The sequence below is a fragment of the Hermetia illucens genome, chromosome 5 (genome assembly GCF_905115235.1).
Source record: "Hermetia illucens chromosome 5, iHerIll2.2.curated.20191125, whole genome shotgun sequence".
NCBI lineage: Eukaryota > Metazoa > Arthropoda > Insecta > Diptera > Stratiomyidae > Hermetia > Hermetia illucens.
This window is the reverse complement of record NC_051853.1, coordinates 82,495,912-82,509,377: the sequence shown is the minus strand read 5'-3', so window position 1 is coordinate 82,509,377 and position 13,466 is coordinate 82,495,912. Positions and strand designations below refer to the sequence as shown.

The following is a 13,466-nucleotide window of genomic DNA, read 5'->3' as shown; positions in this document are numbered from 1 at the left end:
GGATCGAACTGACCACCCTCGAAATAACGAGCCGACAGCTCGGCCTTGGGCCACCTATATTTGGTAGCATTATTGCAGTCAATGCTCCAATTTTATATGCCTTGGTTGTTGCACACTCCGCATGTGATTTGAAGTTTAGATTTGGTCCATCGTGACGTACATCAAGTACTTGATTGCAGACTTGGGATGAATGGTTTTTGTTCCAAGTTTGATCTTCATGGATGCGCATTTCTCCTCTTGGTAATAAGTACTATTTCCGTCTTATTTTCTGCGAGAATTAGATCAGCATTCTTCAACTAGGACTTAGTGTCATACACTACTTCATTAACAGAAAGTTCGTTTTCTTTGAGAAGGCGTGCAACAACGGTCACACCAATGTCATCCGCGAAACCAATGGATGCCAAACCACTTGGGAGGTCTAGCGTCAGTACCCCGTTCTACATAATAATCCTCAAGAGTGGACCTAGGACGGACCTTTGTGGAACTCCACATATTGTTTGATATAATTTCATTCCTTCGTCTGATTCGCAGCACAGAAGCCTATCGATTAGGAAGTCGGCAACGATACGCACCAGGTACTTCGGCCCGCCTAAGTTGATTAGAGACATAAGTATATTGCTCCATCTGGCGGAATTGAAAGCGTTCGTCACATCGAGTGTAATTACTGCATAGCATTTGCTCTTCTCATGTGCTTCCCGGGATTTCGCTCGGTATCGGAGTGCGAAGACATTGCGCCCGCCATGACTCGCAGCGGGCAGAGTATCTACAGTGTATCGATGTCTATTTCAACATATAGTGAAACTGGCGAGCGAAGATGAATTAGTGCAACTTCAATTTTTTATCTGTTCAGTCCTGTAAGATTTCCAGGGATCGATCTTGCAAGAATCCCAGGAGTTTCAGTGCCGATCAAAATTGTAGTCATCTTGTTAAAACTGCAGGAAAAATAGAATGATCTTGATCTTAAATGCTTAAACGCAACTAAAAGATCTGTTGAAACACTAAGAAAAATGAATGAGAAGATCCTATTGGATCTCAGAGGATTTACGAGAGCTTTACAACACCCTAAGGATCATTTTGGTTGTAGTAGTATGTAGATCTTCGCTTCATCTGCTCTTCATCGATTGCGAGAGGAGGGGCATTCCGGGGATAATGCATCGAGGTAACATCTTAGAGGATTTTGAAGTTCAAAGCGTGTTCTTGTTATCGGTGGCGTTCTTCATGCTGCTTTGTCCGGAGGACATGGAGAAGTTCAGTGGACCATGACATCTTTCCTCAACCACCTCGACTATGCTGATGACATCTGTTTGTTCGCTAACTGGGAAATGGACCTTGGCCAAATGGTTTTGGATTTGGAAAGAGAGGCAAGTGGAGTTGGACTAAAGATCAGACGAGTCATCATATTTTCCCTATGTGTAAAGCATCGATGACGTCGGTTAATTTATACACCTAGAATGCTCGGTCTTTACCGACAATGTCACCAAACTGCATGTTGTTCGATCCATTAACAGTACATGTACTTTCGCTTTTATATTGCTATATGGAAGTAGGATATGGAAAGTGACCCCCACTGTTACCCAAAAGCCCCAAGGCTTCGTCAATACTTGTCTCTGTCGTCTGTCTGTCTGTGTCATCGAAGTGCGTTGGCCTGATACTATTGCAAGGAAGAGCCTGGTCGACGCGGAAGCCTGGCATTGGTTCGTGTTAAGATCACACATCATACATTAGGGAGAAGAGTAATTACCATGCAGTGGAATCCAGTCTCACAAGATGGTGGAGGGGTGGGTCGCCCCAAGGGCGCTTAGCGCAGAACAGTGGAAGAGGTCTTTCTAGAAAACGTGGCGGAGCCGAAACGCATTTTAGGTAACCGCGATCGATGACGCGCTATACCCTACCAAGAGGTAAGTATAGGATCCCATACCACTTCTTACATCACCCGATCGATTTTCAATGTGCTTAGTCACCACAGGATTTCATACCATAAAAAAATAAAATTAGTCTTTACTTTTCCGAGCTGGCTAGTGAAGGACGCTAGTATTACCTCTATTTGCAAGCATAATCAAAATGCCTCTTGAAATTGAGCTTCACATAAATCATCGTCCTTAGTATAGTAGTTACAAAAAAACATTTTCCTGCTATTGGGGGTACAAGACTTTCTAGGTTTCGACTATGTCTAGCGTTGATCTTATTCTTATTAGTGAAAAATTCAATATTTTTACAATCACAGCTTAGTCATTAGCAAAACCGTTTACAATAGCTTCTTTCTGCACGGAGAGTTGTTACTATATTCGGAAAAGGATGCAGACAGGTTATTTGTTTCTTATTTGCCGGGATGTACAATTTGCGTTCAGTTTTCATTAAATCGCCTTTTGGTTTGCTAGCGGAGTCTCCTTGTTTAAAAGTTTGCAGCCCGCAACTACGCGACATCATCGTTTTAGAAAAAGCCTATTTGTGAGTAAATGTCGACGCTCCCTGCGGGGGTCTCATCTGTTCGTTATGCAACTAGTCATTTGTGTTACCTAAGCCGCCGCCCGTTTTTGAGGTTGTTGCCTCCTCATCACATTTCTGCGATTGCATCCTTTCCAATTGAATGACGAAAAAATTTAGAATCGTCCTATATATACTTCTCCCTTCACGAACTGATGTAGCAGAAACTTGACCTGTAATTGAATTTTAAAAGCACATTCCCTCTGTTTTCTCATCTCTGCGTTGGACCGCTGGAAGTGGTATCAGTAGTTTGAATATGTTTTTTGATCAATTTGAAAAGCTAGGAATATCCATTCTTTTGGCGGATCGTTATGGGTTTTATAAATCTCCATACTTTCGGCCAAGTCTAACTTCCTTACATGAATGGGAAATGGTAGGGTTTTCCAAGACGATGTGCTTCGTCACCTTCAACCTGAAGTCTGTCGATTCCTTTTTTTCGCCAACTATGTCGCTTTCAGAAGTTTACCGAGGTGTGTTTCAGCTTTCCTCCGAGTCTGCCACACAGTGCACACAGGGAATTTTATACCTCCTAATTTGGCTATTTGTCAATTGAATCCTTGCTTGATCCAAGAAGAGTTTTAAGCTCTTTGTTCCTGCTACTGACAACGAAGTATAAATTATACTTTCATAGCCTTTCCTTGATTCAAAAGGGGATTTGGTAAAACTTCAATGCTATCTTCCTTTTGGGCTGTTGATCCGGAGTGAGCTTAGTGGGCGCGTCATATAGAAGCTCGGTAATGTTGAATTGTCCGGTTGGTGCGTGTAGGTTTGGCGACCTCCAGAACATGTTGGGTCTCTTTTACCAAACCCCCCAAAACTATGCGAAGGATTAGCGTTTCACATCTCAAATGTGAATTCTATACTTTGTTGTAGTCTGTTCAATTGAGACTACCCAGTCGGTCATCCTTTTTAATAGATGTCACCCGTATATCTTCATCAAAATTTTAGCGCCAGACCTGCCGAAGCTAACTCTGTTTGCATGGAAGTGGATTTTTCCCAATTTCAGCTTTCAACGACCCTTGGTATTTATAGTCTGATTGCCTGAATTTACGACCCAGGTGCAATTTCGATTTGAAACATCTGAAAAATCGAACTCCATCATTTCTTGGATGGCCTGATTTCCATGATTGTCCATATTTTTGCCACGTCAGTTGCATTTTTGGCTTAGATTTGACTGATTGCTGCATTAAGATTTGCAAAGCAGGACCATTTTGCTGTTCTGAGAGAAGATTTCTGAGAATAATAACTACTCTGCCATGCAAGAGTAGAGAGACTCGACCATGTCAATCATATCCGGAGGGGTTGTCATATAAACTTGATGGAACGGCCAGGGACATTAACTGTAGGCTCTCCATCCTTGATGACAAGGACGTTAAGAAGTGGAAGAGCATTTCCTCTCGGTTCTCAACCGTATAACACCCGGTGAAGTTCCACCCCTTGCGGATGAAATAGGGAGCCATCGTACGAATTGCTCCTTCAAAAAAAAAGTGAAATTATTTTGGCTATCAATGTGCTTAATGGGCTTAACGCTTCCCCTCTTTGCAGCTCTGTAACCTTTGCAGAGCTGTTACTTGCATTGGTTCATAAATCCCGGCTATGATCATTAAGATTCTAAAGCAGGTCGAAAATCAGAACCTCAAAGTTTCAGGTATGAAAGTTTTTGAGTATTTCCTATGTAATAATATTTGGGTCATACATTAACTCGTAACGTTTATGTATTTAGTATGTCATACACTTTTAGTTGTTACTGACATTCAACCTTAATTTCCATAAAAGAGACAATTTTGATTTATTGTAACTTTGTGCGATAAACTTAGTAGTAGTAATGCAAAAATTACTATTATCAACTTTATTTTAACAGATATCGGCATGGAGGGTATTTTGAGACTTAGGCACCTATGGTGACAGCTTCGTGATTTTTTCAACTTTTCGGTTGAGTAGTTTCTGAGATGAAGTCCGTGAAAGAAATCACTTTCTAGTCTCGGTATTCCCCTTATTTGCCTCAAATTTTAAATATGAGGTCAGCTTTCGAAAGTACTAATTGAGATCTGTCATTCATGACTATATTCGGTGAAAACTTTAATTTAGTTAAATTAAATTTATTTTAATTTTTATTTTAATTTATACCTCTCCTTTTGCATGTATGGCGATACCATCATAAACTCATCGTAGAATGTTATTTCTCACTTTATGCGAGGGGATTCACAGTTTCCACTTTTCCGCCAAATTTGGTATCAATACAAGTAGCCGTTCTTGAGAAAATGCGTGTGGTAGGCAAAAAAATAACAGACGGAGAGACATATAGAGAGCTAACTAATTTTTAATGGCGCCTTGAGCGTGGAAAAAATAAGTATCGCATTTTTAGTGCGGTAAAGATGATAACTAAAATAATCCTGGAACGCATCAAGGGGCATTTTGAAAGGTCAACATCCTTTGGATGACTTTAGAACAAAGAAGTTCTGTCATTGGGGTATTCTAGTTTGGTGCAGTCTCGAATTATGGTTTAGACCTGAAAAGGCATGGGTTGAAAATTATAGTAGGGGCTGTGTGTGTGTTTTAAGTGGAGTGGGAGGACAACGCATGTGACGAGACTTGTTCCGCTTGAAGAATTCGCGTAACTAAATATGGTACACGCAAATATTGGGACCTAGCCTAGGATTTATAATGGACCGGACATACGTGAGCATTATTTCAGCTAGAGGACTTGCAAAACATGTTAGTGAAGATTTTTCCTACAGCAATCACCCGAAAATCTGGAGATCAGGGGGGAATCACGTTCCAAAAAAAACTGCGACAGAATGCAGGGTGGGTGGTGCTTGGATGGACGGCAGCGTTTTAAAAGGGGAACGTTGTTTGCTGTGCCCGATATATCCCTGAATTGTATGACCACAGAAAATGTCACTCAGATCACCTTATGGGTCATGGAATCGCAACTTTATGAGCTGTATTTTCTCGGTAAAGGGACTTAACTAGACGCTAACATTTAATTGTAGGGCCGTTTTTAATCTTTAAATAGATTCTGGGGTAGGCACACAAAACTGCAGGTCGCCTATCTTGGCCTTTTCATCACCGGAAAGCAAAGGATCGTCCAACTCAACGATTGAGCAATATCTGTAGTTACCAAGGAGAAATTGAAATATTTGGTAGGATCAGCGATAACAAGGCCCCACGTTTGAAATGGCGTTCCTTACAAACTTTTGAAGCTGGCAGTGAAGAGTAGGCCTGGTGTTTTCTGCATCACTTTTGAGGTGATCAGAAAGGAAAGAATATTTCCTGCTCAGTAAGAAAGTGAAAGTGTTTCCCAGCCCCATATATACTTCATATTGCCTGATCTGGCAGCGGGGAAGATGATGGGGAGTGTCATTTACAGCAGATTACTACCTATCGTCAAAAGCAGCAATCGCCTCTAAAAATGTTAATGTGGGTTTCGGCACACATTTTTGATCGGGTTGGGTCGTGTTGGCGTTGGATGTGAAAAGTGCCTTCAACTGCGCCAACTAAGACCGAATTGGCATTGGCTGACACAGGTGTTGTTGTAGCTCTAAAATAATCTCTGGGTGAACGATCTCTAGTATGGGACGGATGAGGACTGTGGGGAGTACATTGTGACAACAGGGATGCTACAGGGATGCTACAGGGATTGGTACTGAGTCCTCTACTGTGGGGAATAACATCTTAGCACCTAGAGAATGCCAATGCCATATGGTGTCACCGTGCACTTGCAAGAATGTTGCTGAATATTGGTGGGTAGAAGCTGCTTCTAGCTGGAATGGTGGAATCTATACTGGTACATGAGTTACCTGTGTGTGCAGGAGCGCTTGCAAACCCGCAGATATGGAACCAGGTGAGTTGAATTTACCGACTAACGGTTCTGAGGAGGGCGTGGTGATGTGGTATTGTCAAAAGAGATATGGCAGCAAATTCAGAATCTCAGTCAACACGGTAATAGCATCATCAGCTTTCATTAGCTGACAGCTTAGTGTTTCAAGGAAGGCTGTTCCTTCGTGGGACCAGGAAAAACGTGGGAGGCCACAAGTGTTTCAACCGGGCAATAAGAAGAAAATAAGAATGCTGATCAAGGATAAAATTGGAACCGAAACGAGGACTGTAAGAAAAATCCTCAATCAATCAGTTGAATTTCAACGTAGAGGAAAAAAAGTCTCCTGAACTACCGCCAAACATTACATCAGGAGCCATCCGTGGGGAAAACATGTGTAGGTGAAGCCAACGAAGCCACTTTAAAGTGAAAAAAACATTAAAGACACGAAAAGGTTTTGTAAGAGGTTAACCGATGAAGGTTTTACCTTAGAAAATGCGAGAGGCAAGAGACCGAGAGCTCGCACAGTTTTTTCAGATGAATTCCTGATCGAGCTTTTTTCAAAACCAAATCACAAAATAAGTGAGAACATTGGATCAGAAAACGATACAACCAGTTCAGCGACCTAAACAAGAGAGGCAGGGATAAGTTTATAAGGAAAATCCGAGCTTATCATCATTGATGAAAACTGTACGGTTAATGGCGAGTGATACAAAATGCTGCCAGTCTACGAGGAGTGCCCCGACAACCAGCTGCCATATCCAAGAGAAATATCTCCCATTCTTATGCAAGATGGAGTTCGTTGCAATACCGACAAAGCTAGTATAGCGAAGGCGAAGTAGTACTTCCCAACGGTTTGGACGGATTGGCAAGGCAACTCATTTGTTCTTAATCCCATTGAAAATTTATGGACAATATTGAAGGAAGCAGCGTTCAAGGAACCTAAACCAATCTATCGTCATTTGTAAATTGAACCGGTTCGAAGTAAGAGGGACCAAATCGGCAACGATCATATTTTCAGACTCTGCGATAGTTTTCTAAGCCGAATAAATGAATGCTACTAAGTGGAAGATCATCACACCAAATATTAATCTAATGAATTATATAATTCATGGCCGAGGCACGGATTTCGGAGGCCTCTCCACTTCAGTGGAAAACCTACACTCGTTGTCTACGCCGCGGTCAGCCAAAAAGGATAGTACAGCTACTCCCTTATTGAGAGGAACTGGAAACCTGACTTTGGCCGGCCGCTCGACGACACTGTTGCCTAACTCTTCTAAAATACGGGAGAGGGAGGCTCGGTAGAAGGAAACTTTAGCCGCAAAGGAGAAGGGACTCCAAGCTTGCCTGTCAGAACCTTTTCCTCCGTCTGCATCCGGAAAAACTGAAGAAAGAGAAGCTGGTAATGTCGACGCAACTGGTCTAACGCCGATATGTGAAAACAGAGCCATGCAACTCGGACACCGTGAATCTGGGAGGGCTCCTAGCCGACGTCAACAGAAGGCACTGCGAAAGAAAGCGAAATTTCTTGGGAATGGGGGCATAGACGTTGCTACACCACCAAGTGTGGCAATATCCAGAGAAATCGGACGCAAGAAAGCGGAATTTTCGGCGGAAGGTGAGGACAAGTTGGTAACCCCAATGAGATGCACACTGAACACAGCAGACTTTTCAGTTCGCAGCGGTTTTCAAATTAGATTGCACTTATGGCTACAAACATAAGAATTAGTCAAATTAATCTGCACCATGCCAAAGCTTCTTCCTATCTACTAGCTGAAAGGCTGCCAAAGTTGCAGAACTGTCCTAATATATTTCGGGTTCAAGAGCCATGGGTTCATTTTCGGGGGACTAGGATCTTCTTCGATGAAAGATCCGCGAGACTGAGCGCCTGTGTTCTGATGCCAAAACCGTTAGGACCTTCTTGCGGTCAACTTACAGTACCAGGTTAATAGTAAGAGGAGAAACGTCATAGTTGTCTCTGCTTACTTACTCTATGATTCGTTGTGCCCTCCGCCGACGCAAGAACTAAGGGATCTGGTCGTGTATGCAGAATCAAGTGGTCTTGAACTTTTAGTAGGTTGTGATGGAACGCTCAGCATATTTGTTGGAGAGAGGAGGAGAGAAGCTGTTTGAATTTATCACTTCAGCTGGTCCGATGACCGCGACCGTAGGGTGCGACCCGTTGGGCCAAGAAGAAGTGAAGTAATTGACCTAACAATCTGCACTTTAAAGTTGTTAGAGTTGATTAAAAAAATTTAAAATTTAGTCTAAATATTGCAGGCTGTTCGCCTGCAATACAAAGGTGAAATCCTAGGAAAATGGATTGGACAAAGTTCAATGAACTTCTTGGCGACAAAGTGGAACTCCCTAGGCGACTAAGAACTCCTTTAAATTGGAAACTCTGCATCGCACACTTTTAGAATATTTTGAAGAGGCTTGTTCTATTTTGCAACGCCAACGTGGTAAAACGGTTCCATGGTGTAACCGAGAACTGCAAAAACTCAGGAAATCAACCAGACGACTTCTATATCGTGGTTGCAAAAGCAATGGAGGTGAAGACTGGCTAAAGTTCCGGAACTCACAGCGTGAATATAAGAGGCTCGTAAAACGTTCGAAATGAGACTTTTGTAGGGCATACTGTGAAGAACTGGAAGGTGAAAGGGAGACTTCCAGGCTGTATAAAGTCTTTAATAACGATGAGACGGCCAAGTTGGACTCTCTTAGAAAACCGGATGAAACTTTCACGAACTCCAGAATTGGAAGTACACCACCCGGGAGAACAGGTCTCAGAAGTGGGAAGAAGAGAATTGACGGTCTCTGGAACTTCAACAGGAAGGTGTTGCAATGGGAATTGGGACACTGTGAGAGCGGTTGTTATCAATGAAAAGGCGGGAGCTGCTATACTATCGTTTGAACACTTCAAAGCACCTGGCACGGATGGCATCTATCCAGTGATGCTAATGGTATAGAGCACCTAGAGCAACTTCTAAGAAATATTTTTTTCAGGCTGTCTTGGTCTGGGCTACGTGCCTTCCTTGGCTGAAGATGCAGATATTCTTCATATCAAGGCCTGGAAAAGATGACTATTCAAATCTAAAGAACTTCAGGCAAATCACCTTAACATCATTTTCGCTGAAATATCTGGAGAGATTGGTTGAGCGTCACATTCGCGAGAAGGTGCTAAAGTCGCACCTAATAAATGAAAACCAACATGGTTACCAATGTGGAAAGTCCTGTGAGTCTGCTTCTCATTCTTTGATTTGAAAGATAGAGGATGCAACTCTGAAGGGTGAGTACGCAATGGGGGTGTTTGTGGACATTGAAGGGGCTTTTGATTATGCGCCCTTGCAAAAGCTTTGTGATGCCACCGGAGAGCATGGTGTTGACGAAATTCTAATAAAGTGGATCTACGCTATGCTAACGCAGAGATTGTTGTGTGCTGAAGTGGGTGTTGATCGTTTCCTAACAACGGAAGCGACGAAAGGCTACCCTCAAGGAGGTGTGCTATCGCCACTGTGGAGTATGCTGATCAACTCACTACTAAGCGAGCTGCAAAATCTGCTAACCCACGTTTAAGCTTAAGAGGATGACGTGGCTGTGCTGGCTGTTGATCGAGATCTTGGAATGGTGTATAGAAATACACAGTACGCCGTTGACTTTATTGACAGTTGGTGTCTCAGGCATGGATTTTTAGTAAATCCAAATAAAATCACAATGGTATTATTCGCAAAAAGGAGCAAACTGAATGGTCTTTACCTTCCAGAGATGAGGGGTACTAACTTTCAACTCTCCGAAGAAGTGAAATCTCTTGGAGTTACAAGAAGCTTCTTTGGAACAAACATGTAGAAGTAAAGATGAAACTATCTCTCACAGCTTATGGGCTGTGTAGGCGAACCTTTGCATCGACATGGAGACTTAGTCCTCAGGTAGTAATGTGGATATATGTTGCTATCATTAGGTCGATGTTCGCTTATGCATCCGTAGTGTAGTGGGTTAAGGTGGAGCAAAAGAGTTTTCGCTGTAAACTAGCCACACTGCAAAGAACTGTGTGTCTGGGTATCACCGGTGCCATGAGCACGACATCAGGTGCTAAATGCATTACTCAATTTTCAACCCTTGGATTTGTTTATTCAGAGCACTGCAATGAGAGCAGCTCATAGACTAATTCGATTAGATCTACGGGAAAACAATGGAAGTGGGTGGCACAGAGCATTGGAAGAGTTATTGGGGGAACTGAATCTAGTTTTCGCAATGCCTTCCGATTCTCAGATCTTCATACATCAGTTTGGTAGCAGATATGTTGTTATCTTGAAACGAAGAGAAAACTGGGACGAATCAGAAGAATGCGTGTCAGGATATACTGACGTCTTCTACATCAATGTCTCAAAAACATAAAATGGTACTGGAGCAGGAGTCTACCTCTCGAATAAAAACGAGAGGTGGGCTTTTCCTTCGAAACAATACACAACGGTCTTTCAGGCTAAACTGTATGCCACCGTAAGGGAGGCAACCTAGATGATTAACGAGTGGTTGGAGGACAGGCGCATCGCAATCTGTAGCGATAGTCAAGCTGCATTGAGGGCGTTGAGTAGTCAAATTTCTTCAAAAATCGTTCAGAAATGTAGAAACCAATTGGACTCTACTTCTAGATTCAATACTGTGGAATTACTCTGGGTACTTGGTCATTGTGGTGTAGAGGGAAATTAAATCTCGGATGCCTTAACAAAAGAGGCCTCTTCTTACCCCATGCCCGACCGGAACCAACAATTGGGGAATCAGTAGCATTGGCTGATGCTGGAATCAAAAACTGGAAACATGCTTCCCATAATAACTTTTCCAGTCAGAACCAAAAAAACATGCTGCAAAGTTTATCTGCAGAAGTATTGTGGGTATCTTGATTGGCCACTAGGGCATATGTTCAGAATAGGAATTATCCAAGATGATACGTGTCCACCCTGCAATGAGGAAACGGAATCCACGGAACATTTTCTGTATGTGTGACCTGCTTATGGACGCATCAGACATCATATTTTAGGTGCTGATGTGCTCCAACTGCAGCGGGCAGCATGACATCCACTAATGGATATCCTGCGATACATAAACGATTCCGGGATATTCCGTTAGACCGGGGAATCGAGTACAATGGACCACTAAGGTCTGAGTGGTCAGAGGCTTTGCCTCTTAAGCAAACACATAACACATCGTTGCGGAGATGTGGAGATCGCAGGAGAACTGGCGTGCAATCTCCTTGGTAATGGTGAAAATACAGGATGAGCTGTTAAAGTTGCTAAGAAGCAGGAAAGCTCAAAGGTCAAAACATGAGGTCCTAAAGGCATGCCTACCCTGCGAAGTATTACCTAAATCGAGCTCCAGCGGGGTCGGTATTGGAGAAACCGGGGTAGTTTTTAGTGACGGTGAATCCCGCAAACGTCCACTCTAGCGTCGACACGCATATGGATTAGTTGGAGCCGACGTGGAGCTTCTTATACGAACAAACAAAATAGAAAAAACTTCCTAAACTTATTAAGGAGAATATAATTATTTTTTCAAGTTCCATTTACGTGTTGTGTAAGTCCGAGAGATGAGAAACAGGTGATATCTGATTAAATATTTATGAACTAGATGGCATTTCAACGCGCCAACGAAGGGGTGGAATTTTAGGCATCTATGGGATACTGCAAGGATTTCAAACTCTCTGAATTAGGAACGGAACTAGAACCCGGAGAAAATGTTTGGAACTTTTCTTATTAAAACTTTTATCTCTCATCCCTTATCCTACCAAGCAACAGGAAATTACCACTCCGGATAATTGTCCCCTCTGTCATGAAGTGTGAGCGTCAAAAAATATTATTAATTAACTCCGGTCCCAGCCCAAAACCCACAATTACTGATAACAATTTATTATTAACTAACGAATATTTATAGCGCGTGGTCTAACAACAAAACAATCCATAAATTTTCTCACCATAAACTCGAAACATATGCGTGATAATGGGTATTAACTGGCTTTGAGAAATTGTTATTAATAGTTTTGCACGGACCACGTTGCGTAGGGACTCGGACGTGGTGCAGAAGAGGCACCGCCATTAATACGGAATTTCATTGATATGAGCGTCGAGTCGTGCGGATGACCGGCGTTAAAAGGAAACATGCTTCGTACATACCTGCTTCACCACCTTGCAGTGGTTCTCCTTAGCCAGAATCATGGCATCCCGTATATCTCCATCTTTAAGTGCAATTAGATAGTATTTATTGAGATTATAATCAAGCATGCAGGCATATTGGACCTGCAAGGAAACGAGTAGCACAACCGTCAACACTACGTATCGGAACACGCTCGAGAGGAATCCGCTCGGAACACTGAACATTTTTCCGGTGGGAATCGACGTTAATCTGGCGAAATCCCGAATGCAATTTAAATTTCAGCGACAGTTACAGCACCACGGAATTCCCCACGAGAGTCAGTAGAATCCGTTGCGAGGAAACATGCCGCGCGCCAACAATGTTTGTTGTTAACTGACTTGTTGCAAACGTGAATGTCCGTCTAATTGCTCGTAGTCCTGCCACGATTTGGCCTTATCGGAATAGCGCAATTGCGCAAGGCGTTTTTGTGAAGCCGCCTGTGAACTTGGGAAAGTGGTTCATAACGTGTTGATGGCGGGGTGTTCAGTGGTTTGGGGTCCGATATGAGAGTGGTAGTTGCCAAAGAAGACATAGTGCAATAAAGGGAAATTCTAAGATTTCGTAAGTATCTTTTCCTGGCAATATGGGCTCGCTAACTTCAGAAACGGAGTGGTGCGAACACCAACTGCTTAGGTCCTAAGTTGCATATCACTGCTCCGAATCGCTGGGGAGACGCATTAATGTGGCGTTGATCTGAAATAGGATTGCAAATTACCCACTCAACAGGTGTCCAGTGACGTAGGAGCCACCCTCTCATATAGCGATTTGGGGAGAAGGCTAATTGCAGTATTTGATTGGAACAACTATCAATTTCATGCTGCTTTCGTGATGCTCGGAGCTATCCTCTGCAGACCAAACATGTTACTATGTTGCCCGTGTCACCCACAAATGTACACAGCCGAACCACTGCTTTTATTGTTGGTGGTTTGTGGTTTTCTGTGTGATAATGTTCGAACTAAGTTTTCCATGAAAACATAATTCG

The 13,466-nt window shown here is 42.8% G+C and overlaps 1 protein-coding gene across 1 annotated transcript in view; it reads right to left on the bottom strand.

Moving 5' to 3' along the window:
• The window catches only part of LOC119658457 (neuroendocrine convertase 1-like), a 44,231-nt gene extending 31,439 nt beyond the window's left edge, over window positions 1–12,792 (bottom strand). The window contains exon 1 of the mRNA XM_038065863.1: window positions 12,466–12,792. Within this exon, the coding sequence (XP_037921791.1) occupies window positions 12,466–12,669 (204 nt within the window). The 5' untranslated portion in view covers window positions 12,670–12,792. The remainder of the gene's footprint in view (window positions 1–12,465) is intronic.
• Between the last annotated feature and the right edge of the window lie 674 nt (window positions 12,793–13,466).